The following is a 20,291-nucleotide window of genomic DNA, read 5'->3' as shown; positions in this document are numbered from 1 at the left end:
ATGAGGGAAACGAGATATCACTACCACACTAATCCAGAAGACTATTCCCCACCTTTCAACCCTTCGACTTGCATGCAAACCATTTGAGCATTGAGTGAATGCCCCACTTGACCTGCGAACATGGCAGCCTTTTACCTTGCATGACCACCACCATCTATTCAAAGGCTAGAAGAGCCAAAACCTCATTGTATCTCAAGAGCGGTAGCTTGCCAAAGAACAAATGTGCATGTGCAACTTTTCATCATCCTTAACTAACAAAAACTTGTTCAATACAATTTCAAACTCAAAGCCTATATGGTCAAAGGTGACAAAAAGGTGTTATAGAAGACTACTCAATTCCCAGCTTTCATTTTTTCTTATATTTTTCTCTAGAAATTACATCCATGGCCCTTGAATGGTTAGTGGTGTCGACACTAATATACACGTGCAATCCAAGCTCAACTACAACATGAAAGAAAGGGATGTTATTGCAAGGAAAAAAGGAAGGCACCATTACAAAACTCTCCTTTATTTTAAGAAAGCATTTGAGGGCTACAGAAGTCATCAAACTCCAAACTGTCATATTGTGGACTCCTAACAATCAAGCAATTCAATAAAAATATTTTGGTCAACATGGCTTGTTGTGCAAAGACGGCGGTCCCGTGCCACATTCGTAAAGATATATCTGAGGAAGAAATAGTCCTCAAATACCACCATACTAATGAAACAAGAGCCATAATCATGTCAGGCCAAACGCTCAAGTAAAACGCTTCTTAAAAAGTAAATGACGAGGTTTGTGTGGATCCCGTTTTTTCACTTTCCCTCCAGCTCCTTGGCCTCGTCCAGTGCTGCATAAATATACAGGACACCACCCTCTCAGGGACATGCAAACCAAAATGTGCACCAGCCACACTACACATCCCACCAGCTACATCACAAAAAGACTCACCCTTGTCACACACCCCCCCCCCCCCTCTCGCCCCAAAAAAAAACAAAACAAAACAAAAACACACCAAACAGTGCATGCCACCTGTAACCATTGTTTCCTGCTTGCGTGCACAGCATAGTTACCAGGGAACGGGAATGTCCGCCTGCACAGGAACACCATGGTAACACCAAAACCTGCATGGGAATGCCAAAAACGCGTACAAAGAAGCAGGGAAATTGTTCCCCTAGTGTTCCGGATGCGGTCCACGCTCCGGTTTCTCCTTCCACCATGGAACGGTGTACCCCCCGTTCCAGACGGCAGTGTAAGGGCATTCCCTGGTAACTATGCATTGCACAGGCACATGCACATATCCCCTTGTGCATGTGGATGCAGGCATGCAAGCACATTGATGTGCACAAGAGAGAGAAGAGAGACCTGTATTCCATATAAAGCATGCCCTGTGCCCCCGACATGGCACTCATAGAGCCAATACTGCGCCGAGCTCGTAATTGGGTGATATCATCAACATCCTCTTCCAGCTGTTCTACCCCCCCTGCCTCATCCCCAGCATTAAGGACCTGCAGTTACACAGTTACAAGTATCTACTCTGAGCTTTAATCCTCTGGTGAACTGGAATGAAGCCATCAGCAATGACAGAATCATACCAAAAAAAGACTGAAATCACAAATAGTTATACCCTCGTTAGGAGATCCAACCGCTCATCAAGCTGAAAGTAGCTGAGCTCCGGACCTGAATCTGCTGGAGGAATGCTTGTTAAGATCTGTCCTTCACGGGTTTAAGGTGGACCTGTTAGGAATATACAAGCTCTGCTACCAATAAACCATCTGGCTTACCTATGACAAATTGCACTATGACCAAATGAAGCCTATGATTATATGCCCTAAGCACAAATGCAGAATTAGAGCGCACTTACTTTGAAACTATACCCCTGATCAATCAAAAATTGTTGCCGCTTGGTAGAGTAATACATTTCCTAGATACATCCAAAAAATCATCAAGCTCTGTTTCAATACCACCATACACACTGATCATTTTGTGAAAAGAAAAGCCAGTATTTTGATAATGTGTATTGTCTATTATCACATAATGACGCTTTAAGACATGTACAGCACTTGTGTATCTGTCGAGACAAGAGAATAAAAGAAAGCATTGAACTCCTCTGCGCCTCCTGCCACTCTATCTTTTGGTTTACCCTGCAATTTGTAAAAGTAAATGCATTGTATCAATTCAAAAATATAAAAAGCTTTGAAACATAAGTATAAAATTACTCGTCTTACCTTAGCACGCAATATGCGCCCTAGACGCTGTGCCTCTTGACGGCGAGATCCAGCATGCGAAGAGATTTGAATGATGACATTAGCTTCAGGAATATCAATAGAATTATCCCCTACCTTTACAAGAAATAAGGTCATTGTGAGTGAAATCTCCACTCCGGATTTCATTCAGACACCCTCTTTCAATGTGCTTATGTTACCTTGGAAAGAAAGACCGTGTTAACCTCAGGACTGTGCTTGAAGGCATAAAGAATTCTCGTCCTCTCGTGATGACTGCAAAAGTAAACTGTATCTCAAAAACAGACTTGTTAAACCATAAAGTACGAAAGCTTTTAAATGTCTTAATACAAGCTGTTCAGACGCCCTTGAGTTTGTAGCTAATATACTCCAAAGAAGAGTTTGGTGTCTTGACCTTGTAGCCCCATAGATAAAAGGCTTTTTCAATTTGGTAGCATACTCGCGCAAGGCAAAAAGATTGTCAGAAAAAACAATAATTTTGTCTCCTCTCTGCTGTTCATGAAAACGCAGTAAAAACTCACAAGCTCTAAACTTGTTTGGATTCATCACATACAAACCCTGCACATGAAAATTGAGAGAGTCAAGCCTAATCAAGACAACAAAAAGTATGCAGCCAATAGAGAATTTTAATAACAAATATTACTGTTTTATATTACATTTCATTCCCTACAGAGAAAACACAAGTAAATTGCAGGGCAAAAAAAGCTGAGAATCTATAGGATTCGTATAGCCTCTATCATAACTTCAAGTTCTGAAATGGATGAAAAACAGTGTACAAGTGTATACATAAGACCCCAGTTGAAAAGGAAAGGAGAGAGGACTGCATTCTATGGAAGTTCGTGAATTGTTCAGTTAGGCAATACTTATTAAGGGATCTGGAAAAACCAAAAGCATCAGTGAGAACAAACCTGGCGTCTCCTGGCATTCTCTTTTTTCAAGTATTCTGAGAAAAATTCCTTGGTCATCGGACACCATACTTCTGCACACTGAACATTGGCAATATAGCCATCTTTTACTAGGTCCAACCAGTTAGCCTCATACAACTTTGGCCCAATCAAGAAATTTAAATCAGTAATGCGCTCATCCTCTCTTACAAGAGTAGCTGCATTCTACAACATAATTTTTGTCAGGAAGGAGCATAAAAGACGACTATCTCAAATCTACTGTTCTACGACATTCTTAAGATGTGAGCTAAACAAACAAACGCACTCAAGTCTCACATTTACTATAAAAAGCATAAGGACAAAAACAGGCTAACCAGTTAGCCCAAGCTTGCAATGGGACTTGGTGATGCTGATCACTTTGCGGAACATATGAGCTGGAACAACGTGTACCTGCCACAAAATGTATGAATGGAATAGGAATAGATGAAGAGTGGATACATTCTTTAGGCCAAAATCATCAGTACCAATATTGATAGCTTACCTCATCCATCAGAAGTAAACCCCACTCTCTATTCCTAATCTCCTCAATAATTTTCTCGGACTCTTCTGACCTCTTCCCACCAAATGCAACCATATTATAAGTAGTCACAACAACACCCACACTGCCTCTGAATCTTTCTTTACTATCCGAGGTGAACCGACATATTTGATCATCTCTGACAGTGGACCAAAGCTTGAATTGAAAAGCCCATTGATCCACAGAAACCGCATTCGTTGCAAGGCAAAGACAACTTTTCCTAATCCTGCAGGCAGCTGACACTCCTACAAGTGACTTGCCTGCTCCACAAGGAAGAACAATAATGCCAGACCTTGCACGCCCTGCACATGAAACTTTGTAATGTAAGCAGCAATTCTGAATGATATCCACTTGATTGAAATTGCAAATACGCATTGCAAAACGTTTTTTTTATAAGCCATCTATTAGAAAGCTTTGAGTGAAAACCAATACGGATCAGCTATCCATGAGGCGCTGACCAAAAGATGTGGTAGCTGCTATGCAGCCTGCCTCTCAACATCCCAGCTCATTGTCACATCAATGACAGTATGATGTAACAATACCCTAAGGGGGACGCCTTAGTAGATTAGGAAGATAGGACTAAGACACTCATTAGGCTTAGCCTCATGGTAGGCTTACGTGGCCTAAAGGTTGGCTAGTACACAGTTAGGAAGATAGCAGTTAGTACTGTGTACTAGCCAACCTTTAGGCCACGTAAGCCTAGGTCCTACATGGTGTTAGTGTCTACGTGGACTGATACCCAAAAATGGAAATGAACACTGGGCTTAGGGGTGGCAGTGGGTGTATCCAAGAGATTCCCAAGTCCATAACGCTCCCACCTTTCCACAATATTCCTCGATCCCTCCGTACCCACTCCCAAAGTTCTGGCAGTGTATAGATGATGATGGGCCATAAATTGATCAAGGCGGCAGCAGGATGCACCTGCTGCCCCCCCATAGCTAGACTGCAACGTGCTGCCCAGTTGTTCCATGCAGCGATGCTGGCGATGGTCTCCCAGACAGTCCTCAAGCAATGAATTGGGTCTCTGCCGAGGGGGTGGGACTGAATCCTGAATGTCATGACGGGTGACACTCAGTCCATCTGTCCAATAGGCCAAAGAGAGCATCTCAATTGAGTACGCATATCACTAATCCGTCAACCAAGCTACCATCGGGCAAGTGTCGACTCGTTGGATCCTCATCATCTTAGCCACAATCCTAAGGGAGCACAACCATGTCCTCTGTGCAGCCGGGAAACTCAGCAGCACTGCGCTAGGATAGGAGGTCCTGTTTCAAGAGGCTTCCCTCAGCCCCAAAAAGGGGGGACGAAGGCCAAACCTAGAGCTGGTGAAACAGAGCAAGTGCGGACAGGGGAGGTGTGGCGGTGGAAGAGGCTGGGGCAGCAGAGCAGGGAGAGGCAAAAGGGAGAAAGAGGCACAAGGGCCAAAGCTGGCCCTTTTGGCCAGTGCAAGGGGCTAGAACAGGCCCATGAAGGTGAAGGGAAAGCAAGACCCGTGTAAGGCCTTTCCACAGCCCAAAACAGGCTGAGAGGCAAGCTAGGGCTGGCGTGAAACAGAGGTCGGAGGAGGCAGAAACGGGCAGCCCGAACACATAGTACAGGTAGGCCCCAAAACAGCCTGCCACCAGACCCGTCACCGGCTGGGACGGGGAAAAGGGGCGGCAAGGGAGTAAGCAGGAAGAGAAAGACGCAAGAGAGGGAAGGAAGACAATGGGGGGAGGCGAGCTAGCAGGTTGGGAGGTGAGCAGCCCTTGCATTGCAAAATGTTAGATCAATATCATCAGCCTAATCACATTCTATACAAGGAATTAATAAATATCTCACCATTTCCAAACATCTTGCTCAAGCTTTTTTCCTGATATGGCCGTGGTTGTGCCTGTGGTTTCAGCTCAATGCTCAAATCAGGGTTTACCTGCACAAACAAGATCATGAGCAAGTGAAACCAAACTTAACCCACAAAAATAACCACTAACCACAGAAAAACAAAAAGGATTACTCCTTATGAGTGTGGATCAGCACACAAGTGATCATCAGATGAAACAGATGTGAATTATTCACAATTATGATAGTAACAAGTAGCTGTCTGCTCAAACGTACAGTATCGTTCCTGAAATCGTACTCTTCTAGCATAGGGTAATTTAGTGCGTTTGGCAGGCAGCGCTGTTTTACGTGCTCCACCTGCAACAAAAACCACACAGAAAAAACAGTGTAAGGTGAGGTACATTCATGCCCCAGAATTCTAATGTTTCATTGACACCCTCCCTTCTATACTTTTTCGCAATTCTATATACCTATGTGTGGATGCATGTACTCCACAATCTCAAAATGCTAGACAAACTTATCATGGAAAATTATGCCAAGTGGACAAGTTGAAACCCTCCCTCCCTCCACCTCCCCCCTTCTCTCTCTCTCTCTCTCTCCCCCCCAAAAGCCGCCGCCCTGCTCCCCCCATTCCCCCTAATCCCCAGCACCCTGCTCCCCCAGCTCCCAGCCCACCCTGCTCCTCCAGCTCACAGCATGCGCTCCCCCCACGCCATGCTCCCCCCATTCCCCCTAACCAATTGCATTTCACTTCCTGCTTCCTGTGCATAGCCTGCCTGTACAGTACTGCTGAAAACCAGTTTCCTATTACACCCTATTCTACCACGCAAGTAGACGAGTAAAAACCAGCACAACGATATGAGAGAAAGTGAAACCTCAAAACAGCCTCCAAACCCTGATTTACAGCAACTAGAGTTGCTGTGGGTGGCTGGAAAGGTCAAGTGCAGCAAGAAAACACCTTCCCAATCAAATCACAATTCTCTAGCAGACTCTTGGAACAAATTGCAATTTGCTAGAGCACTAGAAACTGGCGCTGAAACTTCGTACGACCTTCGGAATCATGCGGAGCTTGAAGAAACGAACTCGCCAACAAAGAGAGATTGGGAGATGAGGGTGATGAGCATTATACAGCACGAGGGCCCAGAAATAAGGGCTGGACTCCCCCGAAGGTCTTAGCATAAGGCTTTGTACAACTGGCTCTCACAAGAGCATGGCCTGAGTGCAATCCGTGTGATCTAGAGCTTAGAGGCTTTTCTTTTATAGGCTTAGCCTCCAACCCGAAAGCAAGAGCTTTCTAATAAGCTGGGGTTATCTTTTTAGCTTTTTCTAGGCCTAAATTAGGCAGACTTTTCTCAAAAAGTTGAGCTTTCCTAAATTCAGCTTTAGGAAGCTTTTCTTGGAAATTGCGCTGGATTTTATGGCTGATTTTGCCTTGTGGGGTCCTCCATAAAGTAGGCACCCACTTCTAGATGCTTTTTGCATTGTAGGACCTGCTTTTTGCACTTTCCCTTTTATTCTTGGGCCTTTTTGCACTCCTCTTGGTCCTACACATTGCCAAAACAAATACCAACACTTTAACAAGTTAGTCAAATGCATGAATTCTAGTTCTTGGACTATTTCTAGTCCCTTGTGGGCATCCCCACAGTTCTCTTTTTACCAATGCAAGGCAAAAGTAAAAACAATAGAACTTATTCTTGGTCAACCAACTCCACCATTCTTTGACCGGAGTCAATTCTAATAAAGATTACTCTTTATTTTTTTAGGAGAAGTCCCAAATCGTGACAAAAGGAGAGAATAGAGAAGAGAGGCCAAACAACCAGCCACTCAAACAACAGCCCAAAGGACAATTGGAGGTCAATGACATCAACAACGGCGGCAATCGCAGCGGTTTGCAGACGGATGGTATGACAATGCAGACGCCTGCAGTCGCAACAGCCTCAGCTTCAGCCCTAGCCTCAGCATCAACATCATCATCGCCGTCATCATCCATGGCAGCATCATCATCATCATCATCGACACTAGGTTAGGCATCGGGTATCAGGGTCGGTATCAATACTGGCCCTGAAATGTCCTACTAGTCCAACCTCCACAGTATCCCCCTATACAGTACTCCTCCTTGTCACCCCTACTCCTCAGCTACCACCAACCTGCAAAGGCCATCGTTTCATCCACTATATGAAGCAGCATAGAGAGCTAGTAAGGCTCTTAACATCAGTTGCAGCTTCTTCAGCCAGTGGCCTGTGTCCCCACACTAGTAGCCATATTTCTCTAGATAAGGATGGTGCAACAAGATTGCCAAGATGAAGAGCTGTTCTGGCCCTCCTTTGTACTTGCAAAGATTCACCAATAGCCAAGGAATATGCAGCCTCTTCCATCATGGCCCCATCCTAATCAAATCCTCACATCAGATAATGAGGCTCACGAAAATGGCACTCTCTCTCAAATAACTGTGCGCGCAATACTAGGGGAACAGTAGGACATGGAGAATTGTCCCTCCCACCAAGGCTAGATACATGAAAAACAAAGGGAGAATTAGAACAACACTCATGGGCTGCACTATGCAGTATACAATAATGCAACCATACAGTATAATCTCCTTACCTGGCAGCTCCTCTGGCCCCTTCTCAATGATCATGCATAGCTGAAGTTTGCAACCGCCACATTTGCTTTGTTTACTGTCCTCCATGCTTTGCGCTATGCATCCACGTGTAACATTCGTGAGTTCTAGTCTAGCAGCCAGCTAAGTAATGGGCCCTGTTAGTCTATAAAAGGGTCGCACTAATTGTAAACTTTAGAGTTCTCCTTGTACACTTAACAGTGTTAGTAGGCTTGCATGAGGGCTTGCCACATGGCACCCCTGTTGTATTATCCCATATATAATTGTGTGCTGGCCCACTTTCCTAGACATATAAAAAGGGGCTCATCTATACTTGCAATTCAATTCATGACAATACAATCCAGATTCTGTCACTTCCCATGTCCCCTTCCCAGTAGGAGTGATTTTTCCTTTTTGTCTTGATTCTGTAGTGAAACACTTCGCGTGTAATTCCTAGGCCCGTCTATAGTCTTCCGCTACAGAATACACTCTGGTGGGATTTCATTTTCTAGCATGGTATCAGTGCCCTGACGGAAGTTCTCAAGAAGTGGAGCTTGAAGGCAAGGACCTTGATGAATTCATTGCTCAGAGGAATTAGGTTCAGTGTCTGAAGGATTGTACCCAAGCGGGAGGCTCGGGTTCAAGCAAGCGTCTAAAGGATTGTACCCAGGTGGGAGGCTCAAGTTCAGAAAGGTGTACAACACTCCTGACTCTTTACCTCTTTCAGTTTATTATTATGGCCAATAGATATCAGACCCCAAATTTTGGTGAGACAAGCAAGCTCAACAGGACGAACTACCCGTTGTGGAAAATGAAGATTCGGAGCCACTTAGTGTTAAGGGAGTCGTGGGGGATTGCGATGGGGATAGAGCTGTTGCGTCACGATCTGTGACGTATTCCTTGTGAGATCGGAGATTGAGAGAGAGAGCAAAAGAGTGAGCTTGGAAGCTGAAATCCTGATAGCTGAGTTGCAATAGAAGAGTGTAAAGAGTACAACTCAAAGAGTGAGAGATAAGGTTTTGTCCTAGTGACAAAACCTTAGTAGTCACTAACCATAGTTAGTGAACTAACTGCGGTTAGGGGGAAAAACCTCTTAAAGAGGGAAAAGCGCCCCTAACTAGCTTATTAAATTACATTGGTCACTGCTGAATTATATCTATAATTCTAACACCCCCCTGCAGTGCCAATGTCATGTACAAGGCTGATCAATCACCAAACGGATATAAGTTCAGAGCACTGCGAAATGCCTCAAACTTTTCACGTGGTAGTGCTTTGGTGAAAATATCGGCAACGTTGTCATGTGTGGACACAAAGATCATACTGATCTCTCCTGCATGCAACTTCTCTCTGACGTAGTGATAGTGAACCTCAATGTGCTTCGTGCGAGCATGAAACACTGGATTCTTTGCCACTGCAATGGCACTCTGACTATCAGTGAGAATTGGAGAAGGACCCTCCAAAGACAGATGAAGATCAGCAAATAGACGTCGCAGCTAGACACATTCAACTGTTGCTGTGAAAGCTGCCCTGTACTCAGCTTCACATGATGAGGTAGCCACTGTAGATTATTTCTTGCTCAGCCAGGAAATGCAAGATTTACCCAAAAAGAAACAATTGCCACTAGTGGACTGCCTAGTGTCATAATCACCAGCCCAATCTGAATCACTGTAGGCATGCATCTGCAAGTCACCCCCCCTGGGAAATAGCAAGCCGAAAGACTTAGTGCCTTGCAAATAACGGAAGATGCGCTTAACTGCTTGCCAATGCATAGTTTTTGGGCTGTGCATGTACCTGCTCACCTAAGATACTGCAAACTGAATATCAGGTCTAGTGTTGCAGAGGTATATGAGGCATCCAACAGCCTGACTGTAAAGTGTGGCATCAACTAATTCTCCTGCATCATGCATTGTGAGTTTCAGCCCCGGCTCCATGGGAGTGGCTATGGGCTTACAATCATGCATGTTAAATCTGTCCAAGAGTTTCTGCACATACTTGGACTGAGACATAACAGTGCCACGTGTCTCATGAGAGAACTGGATCCCCAAATAAAAGTGAAGCAGCCCCAAATCTGACATGTCAAAGTTGGTCTGCAAATCAACTTTGAAATCTGTAATTTTGTCTTCATTGGACCCTGTGAGCAGTAAGTCATCGACATAAAGAAGGATGACTAAAATTTCCCCCCCATCCATCTTGATGTAGAGGGTGCTCTCAGTAGGACTATTGTGCAGCCCCTTGCTGGTCAAAAAGGCATGAATCTTGGCATACCATGCACGAGGGGCCTGTTTCAGCCCATATAAAGCTTTGTTTAGCTTGCATACTTGAAGTGCATTTGCTGTAATTTCAAAGCCTGGAGGTTGTTTGACATACATCTCTTCCAGCAAGTCCCCATTTAAGAAGGCTGTTTTTATGTCCAACTGATGAACATTCCACTCAAAATGTGCAGCCATTGCAATAACTGATCGGATGGTGGTCATCCGGGATGTAGGAGCGAATGTCTCCTCATAATCTATGCCCTTTTTCTGAGCATAGCCTTTAGCAACCAGCCTTGCCTTGTATCTGTCAATGGAGCCATCTGTCTTCCGTTTCTCGGTAGTCTAAGATAGGTAGAAGGAGAGGGTGGGGAGAACTCAATACTTGAGCCAAACGTTCATCACCAAATAGACTTGCAATCCTTTGTTGATAGTTTATCTTTAGTCCAAAAAGAATTACAACTTGAAGCTCAAAATGAGGCACAAAGGGTTGATTAGGTACAAAGGGTTCCTTGGTCGAAACATTACCAACCATAGCTGAGCCCTAGAAACCTTTATAGTGAGATTGAGAATAAACTATTCAAGATGAGCTTATCCACAAGAATTAACTAGATATGCACCAAATCTCCCCCCAAGCTTGGGGAGCATCCCACCCTTCTTCGAAGGACACCCTTTTAATTACCTCCAAAGCAGCAAGTAGCTCGATCACTGCACAATGAGTAGAATTAAAATCAAAGTTCTCCCAGTGTATTACTAGTTCTTCACCTTGAATCATCCACGGTGTATCATCCCACCCATCGTCTCCTTGAGCAATGCACTGTATAATCAGTTGTTGCAGATCGACATGAAGATCAAGAAAGAGATCTCGCCCATTGGTAGCCGTAAGGCACAGAGGACCAGGCACCAAATCCTTAAACTCGTCGAGAAGTGACATAAATATCCACCCTCCTCGTGTGGCGTGCGTCCGTGAAGTGAACTTGAAAAAGTTTCGAATCAGCGATCTAGTAGGAGATGTGAATAGAGCACATGAAATGAAATACATTTTCTTTTTACAGCAAGAGGAAACTCTCCACGGTTAGAGAGTTACAGTTCTCGAGATTTCAATATATAAGTAAAAATCATTACATTTTCATCACTTCCTACTTGCTAGCCTAATGATAAGTCTCCCTTTTGTGAAGGGGGAGGTCTTGGGTTCAAATTTCACTTTTTAATAAAAAGAGAGGAGAGGAGAGGAGAAAGAGAAAGAGAAGAATAAGAAAACAAGAGAGAGGGGGCGCGGAATCAGATGGCCAGACTGAAAGAGTCAACCAAGTTCTAGAAGAAATGCTTCGACATTATATTCAATCACGCCTAGCAGCTTGGGAAGAGTATCTACCACTCCTTGAGTTTGCTTATAATAACTCTTTCCATAGTGCCATCAGCATGACTCCATTCCAAGCAGCTTATGGACACACTCCGATTGTACCAACGAATTTTGTACTTCAACATCGAGTGGCCCTAGCTAATCAACTGGTTCAAGAAATGCAAGACATTCTACTCCAAGTCAGGGATCATATGCGAAAAGCGCAAGAGCGGTATCAACGGTCTGCCAACAAACATAGACGTCACCTGGAATTTGACACTGGTGACATGGTGCTATTATTTGTAGCCCCACATCGCTATAAGACGGTTAAGTCTGTGTTTCCTAAGTTGCGACCATGATACTATGGACCTTTCCGGATCGTCAAGAAAAATTCACCTTTAAGTTACAAATTGAAATTACCACCATCATGGGGTAAAATCCATCCGACATTTCATATTTCTTGGCTAAAGACGTACATTCCAGACGATGAAGCAGTTCCTCCTACAGGTGATTATGTCCCAGAAATCGAAGACGATTATGTTCTCCTTATTCCTGAGCGTATTCTGGACCATCGATAGCGAGAGACTCGACATCGACTTATCACGGAATTCCTTGTTCTTTGGCGAGATTTGGATGACTCCGATGCTACTTGGCAATCTGATAAAGACTTACACCAGTACCCTGACATTTTACAGCAGTATTTTCAGAATTTACCGTGATATTTTCTGCATCAGTTCATTATCTCCACCAGGGTCTTATTTTGAGTGGGAGGGGATGTCACGATCTGTGACGTATTCCTTTCTCTATATCTAGACTTATGGATGGTTTGATGAATGGACACTTGTGGAAGGGTATGCCCTTTCGACGGGACACCTCCTATGAGGCACAACCCTTCACAAGAGACATTCTATGGAAAAGACACTCCTATTGTAATGTACCCTCTCATCAAGGGTCACACCCTTCACAAGAGGTACACACCTCTTCATGCACATACACTTTGGAGTACATACCTTTTCATGTGTGACTCTTCACTCTCTATATAAGAGAGGCCCAATTGTATGGATGACATACTACAGACACTCAAGCAATACAAATATTCCTTGTTCTCTGCTATTTCAGTCTCCTTTCTGTTCCTTAGCACATTTCTAAATATAGTAGATCTAGGATTTCTTACATGTTGCCTCAAGCAACCGTAACCACTCCAGCCACATCAACCTCAACGGCGGTGACAACGCCAGCAGACCCTCTATTAGTGAGAGCATGGTAGATCTGAGATGCATAAGCCTTGGCTATCATTGTGGGTACAATAGCAGATATGGTGCTGCCTCATATTCAAATGGCGAACTCTCCTTTCGAGACATGGACGACATTGAGGGATATGTATCACCTCAACAATGAGGCGAGAATCTTGTACCTCGAGACGGAGCTATACGGCATGAGTATGGATGAAGGGACATCGATACAAGAACACATCACCAAGATGAAGGTGGTGCGGAATCAGCTCGCAGCAGTTAATCAAAGGATGAGCTTGACCAAGATGGCAAGGTTGTTGCTAGGCTCCCCCAGAGCTATGGTAGTTTTGTGACTACCATGCCTGTAGGACAGAGGCGGCACCGTTCCATTGCTATTGCAACAAGAAGCTCGGGAAAAGAAGTACGATGGTACAAATAAGGATGACAAGATCCTAATAGCTCAACACAGGAGCATGTTAAGCCAGGCAATCTCCAATTCTCCAGGACCAGATAAACAGGTACAAACACCACTGGTGTCTCTCCAAATCCTGTCAAAGAAACCTCGAATCGGAGGCAAAAACCACAACCAAAGAAATGTCAAAAGCCCCGGTGCAGAGGAGAAACAAAATAAAAAATTATTTAAAAAAATGTTTTTTTCTGGTCTGACCAGATCTGGCCGACCAGATTGACCTGGTCGGTCAAATCTGACCAGGTCGGTCAACCTGCTGGTTGACCGACTTTTTCTGCCCCTTCCTATTTAAAGGGGGGGGGGGGGCTAGGTATTTATAAATCATCTCTCCTCCAGCTCCAGAGGTTCCTGCACACCCTGAGCCACTTCTGCCTCCTGGCTGCCTCCTCTGCTGCCTCAACTTCTGCCTCCTGGCTGCCTCCTCTGCTGCCCTCTTTTCTGCCCCAGATCTGCCCCTTCTTTCTGCTCAGATCTGTCCTCCTTTCTGCTCCAGATCTGTCCCCTTTCACAGCTACAGATCTGCCCTCTTTTCTGCCCCAGATCTGCCCCTCCTTTCTGCTCAGATCTGTCCTCCTTTCTGCTCCAGATCTGTTCCCTTTTTCAGCTCCAGATCTGCCCACTTTTCTGCTCCAGAACAGCCTTCCTTTCTGCTTCAGTTCTGCTCTCCTTTCTGCATCAGATCAGCTCCAACTTCTGCTCCAAGATCTGCCCTCAACTTCTGCTCCAGATCTACCTCCAACTTCCGCTCCAGATTCTGTTCTTTCTATTCCAAATCTGCAGCAACCCCTTCATCAGTTTGCTGTCTCAGATTTGGTTCAGTTCCAACTTGTGGAGCTAGTGCAGAAGTCCACTACAGTTGTCAGGACTGAAGTTTGTTTCCTCCAGAGCTTCTCTTCACTTGTACTAAGTTCCGTTTGTGATATATATATCTTCTTCAGCCATTGATTGTCTTCAGTATTGTTTTATTTGTCTCCAAGTATTTTCTTTATATGGTATCTGTCCTCCTTTCTGCTCCAGATCTGTCCCCTTTTACAGCTACAGATCTGCCCTCTTTTCTGCCCCAGATCTGCCCCTCCTTTCTGCTCAGATCTGTCCTCCTTTCTGCTCCAGATCTGTTCCCTTTTTCAGCTCCAGATCTGCCCACTTTTCTGCTCCAGAACAGCCTTCCTTTCTGCTTCAGTTCTGCTCTCCTTTCTGCATCAGATCAGCTCCAACTTCTGCTCCAAGATCTGCCCTCAACTTCTGCTCCAGATCTACCTCCAACTTCCGCTCCAGATTCTGTTCTTTCTATTCCAAATCTGCAGCAACCCCTTCATCAGTTTGCTGTCTCAGATTTGGTTCAGTTCCAACTTGTGGAGCTGGTGCAGAAGTCCACTACAGTTGTCAGGACTGAAGTTTGTTTCCTCCAGAGCTTCTCTTCACTTGTACTAAGTTCCGTTTGTGATATATATATCTTCTTCAGCCATTGATTGTCTTCAGTATTGTTTTATTTGTCTCCAAGTATTTTCTTTATATGGTATCAGAGCCAGGTGTGCCAATCGACACCTGAGCCTTGATCTGGAAAGCTTGGAAGATAAATCATCACCTGAAGATGTCTTCTCCCTCTTCTCCGAAGCGATCTCAGCCTGAATCAACCTCTATTCAACCATCACCTTCGACATATGTCGAGAGAGAGTCTGCTAGGATTGAAGGTGATGAATACCTCTCCAAACTCTTTAAAGAATTTGCTGAATTCCAGAAATGGAAGGAACTTGAAGCAGGTACCCGCACACCTCGTGCCTCTACCTCTCCACGGTTCTCTCCAATACGTCAACAAGGACCTCTATTCAACTCAGAAGAAGCCGAGCAACATCTCAAGTTCGGTGCCAACGAAGAACAAGTATCCCCTGACGAAAGAGGACAGGCCGGCATGAGAACATTGGATTATTCGACAGTGCCTATTCCACAAGAATCAGTGCAAGGTATGATGCCCTATTCCCTTAGTGCAACTCCTTCTGTTATGCAAGGCATAGGAACAAGTAATCACGAGGACACAGATCCATACATGCATGTGAACACTCGCAGACGAGAAGGGAGAAATGCGTCTAACAATGAGTTTGCTTTCGGTTCACATCCCTCCCTCCCTCCCTTCCCTCTCATCTCTTCCGCTGCCATCTTTCCTCCATTGGTTTCTCATCCTCCTCCTTCTCCCATGCCACTGGATTCCTATAGTTTATTTCCCTCTATCTCTCCCGCTGCCTCTTTTTCACCTCTCATGTCTTATCCCGCCTCTCATATTCATCCCTCCCCCTCAGGACCTTTTTCAAATTCCTTTATTCCTCCGGTGATGCCACCTCTCCCTTCTTCTCACTCTGCTACTATTCCCAATTCTCTTCTGCCTCCACCGGTTGCTTCTCCCTATCATTCTATTTCTTCCCCTCACCTTGTCTCTGCAACAGCTAAACATGCTTTCACTGATATGACTCGTTTTAACGGGTCTAATTATACCACATGGTCAAATCTTATGCGCCATGTGCTTGATTCTCAAGACCTATGGGAACTCGTTCAAGGTACCGAATCGCCACCTGATCCTCATGTTTATCCTCCTCAGGTAGTTCGTTCGTGGTGACATCGTAATGCCACTGCCATTGTTGAAATTATGCAAGGTCTTTTACCTGAATTTCACTCTCAATTACAGCATTTTGATCTTGCCTCTGAGCGATGGGCACATCTCACTGACCGCTATGCAGCTCGAGATCGTACTCGTCGTATCAATCTTGACCATGATCTCCAACAATTCCAGATTCTTGCTGACGATGATCTCAAGGTTAAACTAGCCGATTACCGGCGGTTAGTTGCTGAATTTGCCACAACTGGTCCTCCCAAATCCGAGGATGACCAAGTTACTTTCTTTTTAAATAAACTTCCGCCCAAGTATTTCAGTTTTATGCAACAAATCATTTCTCAACCTTCTCTTCCTACTTTTGATGAGTTTGAATGTCAACTTTTGCGTTATGCTCGTCTTTACTCTCAGGTCCACCAAAAACATAGCATTCCTGCTTCAGAGGGGGCTCTTCTCTCCGGGATTCCAAAAGATCAACCTAGCTCCGGAAAGCCCTCTCCTACTCCTAACCCCTCTAGTAGTAAACCCGCTTGGCACTCCCTTCCCAAAAAGAATAGGTTTTGTCAGCATTGCCAGAGAGTTGGGCATATTGACGATGAATGTCGCTCCAAAGCCAAAGGCCTTCTTCCTCAGCCTCCCACCATGGCTCCTCAACCACCCCGTTGGACTCCTCAGCTCCCTACCACGACTCCTCAACCACCCCGTTGGACTCCACAGCCCCCTACCACGACTCCTCAGCCACCTCGTTGGCGTCCTAGGGGTGGTCCTCCTCCTCCTCCTTCGAACACTGGTCTCTGGAGACCCCAGGGCCATGTCACTAATCACTTCACTCCTTCTCCTCCCTTTATAACTCCTGAAGGTCTGTCTGACTGGTCCACCGGAGATTCTCTAGACTTCACTTCTCAAGCCTTGATCCATATCACCGAGCTTGACTCCTCCTCTTCCTTATCTGGGTCAGCTTTTCATACTCTTTCATGTGACTCTAAATCTTCTTGGATTGTGGATAGTGGAGCCACTCATCATATGACCTCTCATCCTGATCTCTTCATTTCTCGCCAACCGGCAACAGGGGGAGTTCGTTGTGGCAATAACTCTGTTGCTACTATTCATGGTGTTGGTTCAATAACTTTTGATACTGACAAAGGTCCCAAACTTGCTCAATTGGATCAAGTGTTTTATGTGCCCCAATTAGGGGTCAATCTTCTTTCTGTTCATCAACTTTGCCTCCTTGGTCGCACAGTGCTATTTACAAAGATGCATGTTGACATCATAGATGAGTCCTCGGGACTCCTTCTAGCTCGAGGTGATGCTCAACCTAATGGTTTGTACTTTATAAATCAATTTCTTGCGACTCCCTCTACTTGCGGTTCTGAGTTTCATCGGCTTTACGGTAATGCTACCCTAAAAGATCCAACTGACACAGAACGATTATGGCATTATCGTCTGGGACATTTGTCCTATGACTCTTTATATGAAATGTCTCGGGATCATCTAGTTGATGGCCTACCTAAATTATCGCGCGCTAAAGATATTTGTCATCCCTGTCAATTAGGTAAACAAAGCCGCACTCCTTTTCCTTCTCATTCCACTTCTCGAGCCAGTGAGATTTTGCGTCTAATTCATCTCGATATTAGTGGCAAATCTCCTGTTCCTTCCCTCAATGGTTCACATTATTTCTTCTTAATTGTGGATGATTACTCTCGCTATCAATGGGTGTTTTTCATGAAAGAGAAATCGGACACTTTTTCTTTCTTTGCTACTTGGGCTCGCTTGGTTATGAACCAAACAGGCAAGTCTATTGGGATTGCTTGTAGTGATAATGGTGGTGAATTCATTTCCGATGAATTCACTCAATTCCTTCAAGAGCATGGTATCCAACGCCATCTTACATCTCCAAATTTGCCTTCCCAAAATGCTCGTGTCGAACGGTGACAACGTACTGTCATGAACATGGCCCGTTCCATGCTTTTTGCAGCCGAGTTGCCTAAACGTCTCTGGCCCGAAGCCGTCAATACTTCTGTCTATATCCTTAATCGCTATCCTACTCAACCCATCCTGAACATGACGCCTTTTGAGGCCTTTTATGGCTATTGTCCTTCTATTTCTCATCTTCGAATCTTTGGTTGCCGCGCGTACACTCATACTCCCAATGATACTCGCGGTAAACTCGAACCTCGTGCTGAACTTTTTCTTCTAGTTGGCTACTCGGCAGAAGCCAAAGCTTATCGATTAGTTGATCCTCGTACAAACAAAGTTTTGGTTCGCCGAGATGTGGCCTTCGATGAAAGAGCAGTGCTTAAAAATTCCTCTATTCTCTCTACTGATGACGTCTCCACTCCAGTTCCCTCCGACAATTCTCCACCCGAAATTCCTTCCTCTCCTCCCGAAACATCTCTCCCCCCACCCATTGCTTCTCCTCACGACCCACTGCCACGCTGGTATCGTCAAACTATGAAGGATTCCGGGATTATTCCTGTCGAACTTCCTCCTTCTGGTCCTCGCCGCTCTACTCGAATAACTTCTTCTACTGCCACTGCCTCTTTTTTTACCACGGCCTATATCATCCATTCTGAACCTGCCACTTGGCAGGAAGCAGTTAAAAATCCTGCGTGGCATCGTGCTATGGAACAGGAGCTTGAAAGTATTGATCGCAATCAGACCTGGATCTTGGTCAATCGACCCACTCACAAAAAGGTCATCGGAACCAAGTGGATCTTCCGAACAAAACTCAAAGCCGATGGCACCCTGGACAAATACAAAGCCCGCTTAGTCGTGCAAGGATTCCGCCAAAAACATGGTATCGATTATGAGGAAACCTTTGCCCCTACTGCTCGGTTAACTTCCTTTCGTCTTCTTCTTGCCTTAGCTGCTCTTCACCACTGGACTATCTATCAAATGGATGTCAAGAGTGCCTTTCTCAATGGCTACCTTGATGAAGAAGTCTATGTGACTCCCCCACCAGGTTTTTCTCCTCCTGGCCATGAAAATAAGGTTTTCCGTCTCCGCAAAGCTCTTTATGGTCTCAAACAAGCACCTCGATCATGGTTCCACCGGATAGACACCTTCCTCAAAACTAATGGTTTTCATTCTACTCCCTTTGATCCAAATTTATATATCCATCATTCGTCAGAGGGGGTCTGCTTTATTTTACTCTATGTCGATGATCTTTTGCTTTTAGGCTCCACTCCCACTACACTTCAGTACATTAAAACTCAACTCAGCATCACTTTTGAAATGACTGATCTTGGTCGGCTCTCCTATTTCTTAGGCATGGAAGTTGTACAACATTCTGGTGGTACTTTTGTTTCTCAACAGAAATATGCTCTTCAACTCCTTGATCAAATCATTCCTCATGAGCCTAAGCTGGCTGCCACTCCCTTAGATCCCACCGTAAAGCTCTCAAAAGACTTGGAGTCTCCTCCCTTTGATGAACATCTCTATCGTCAGGTTGTTGGCAAACTCCTCTGGCTCCTTCACACTCGTCCTGATCTTGCTTACTCCGTCTCTATTCTCAGTCAGTATTTTAATGAACCCAAGCTCACTCATTGGCATGCATGTATTCGTATCTTGCGGTTCATTCGTGGTACTTACTCTTATGGTTTACATTTCAGACCAGGACTAACCCTACAGGGATACACTGATTCCGACTGGACTGGTGACCCGGACAATCGTCGTTCTCATGGCGGCTATATTTTCTCGTTTGACTCGGTACCTGTTTCTTGGTCTAGCCGTAAACAAGAGACTGTTGCTGGTTCTTCTACTGAGGCTGAATACCGGGCCTTGTATGATTGTACCACAGAGGCCATATATCTCTGACAGTTTTTGGCAGAATTACACTTTCCTTGTACTGAACCCACGATCCTCTACGTCGACAACAAAAGTGCCATTGCTCTCGCAGGCAATCCCATTTTTTCCAACCGCACCAAACATGTCGGTGTTCACTTTCATTTTACTCGCGAGCAAGTGGAATTAGGTACTATTCGGTTGATCTATGTTCCAGCTGCCGATAATCATGCTGATATTCTTACCAAGCCGGTTAATCGCCCTACTCTTGAGCATCTCTGCCCACGGTTGGGGATTGGTTTACCTCCTCCTCTTTAACAGTTTTTTTTTCTCTTTGTGTACTTAAGGAAGTGAACAAATCCCCTGCGAGGGCACTCCTTCAAGTCTTTCTTTTTTGTACCATCATCTGGGCATTTAGTGAAGATGATAATCTACTCTGTAGGCATCTCCATCTAAATGAAAACCCCAAAAAAAAAAAAGGCTGATGAAGATGATAGATCACTCATGGAACACCTCTTT

The 20,291-nt window shown here is 44.8% G+C and overlaps 1 protein-coding gene across 2 annotated transcripts in view; it reads right to left on the bottom strand.

Annotated features, from left to right (window-relative positions):
* Window positions 1–473: 473 nt before the first annotated feature.
* The window catches only part of LOC147905008 (general transcription and DNA repair factor IIH helicase/translocase subunit XPB1-like), a 38,018-nt gene continuing 18,200 nt past the window's right edge, over window positions 474–20,291 (bottom strand). For both annotated transcript variants that reach the window (XM_087389313.1, XM_087389320.1), the window contains exons 8-20: window positions 5,776–5,856; window positions 5,503–5,590; window positions 3,646–3,983; window positions 3,479–3,554; window positions 3,129–3,322; window positions 2,615–2,778; window positions 2,403–2,475; window positions 2,206–2,319; window positions 2,041–2,121; window positions 1,842–1,901; window positions 1,605–1,688; window positions 1,343–1,485; window positions 474–827 (exon numbers count right to left, since the gene is read on the bottom strand). In XM_087389313.1, coding sequence (XP_087245439.1) covers window positions 737–827; window positions 1,343–1,485; window positions 1,605–1,688; window positions 1,842–1,901; window positions 2,041–2,121; window positions 2,206–2,319; window positions 2,403–2,475; window positions 2,615–2,778; window positions 3,129–3,322; window positions 3,479–3,554; window positions 3,646–3,983; window positions 5,503–5,590; window positions 5,776–5,856 — 1,587 coding nt within the window. In that variant the 3' untranslated portion in view covers window positions 474–736. The remainder of the gene's footprint in view (window positions 828–1,342; window positions 1,486–1,604; window positions 1,689–1,841; window positions 1,902–2,040; window positions 2,122–2,205; window positions 2,320–2,402; window positions 2,476–2,614; window positions 2,779–3,128; window positions 3,323–3,478; window positions 3,555–3,645; window positions 3,984–5,502; window positions 5,591–5,775; window positions 5,857–20,291) is intronic.

Source organism: Dipteris shenzhenensis, chromosome 2, assembly GCF_047967505.1.
Source record: "Dipteris shenzhenensis isolate YYH24624 ecotype China chromosome 2, Dip_SZ_1.0, whole genome shotgun sequence".
Taxonomy (NCBI): domain Eukaryota; kingdom Viridiplantae; phylum Streptophyta; class Polypodiopsida; order Gleicheniales; family Dipteridaceae; genus Dipteris; species Dipteris shenzhenensis.
This window is presented reverse-complemented; position numbering and strand designations above follow the sequence as displayed.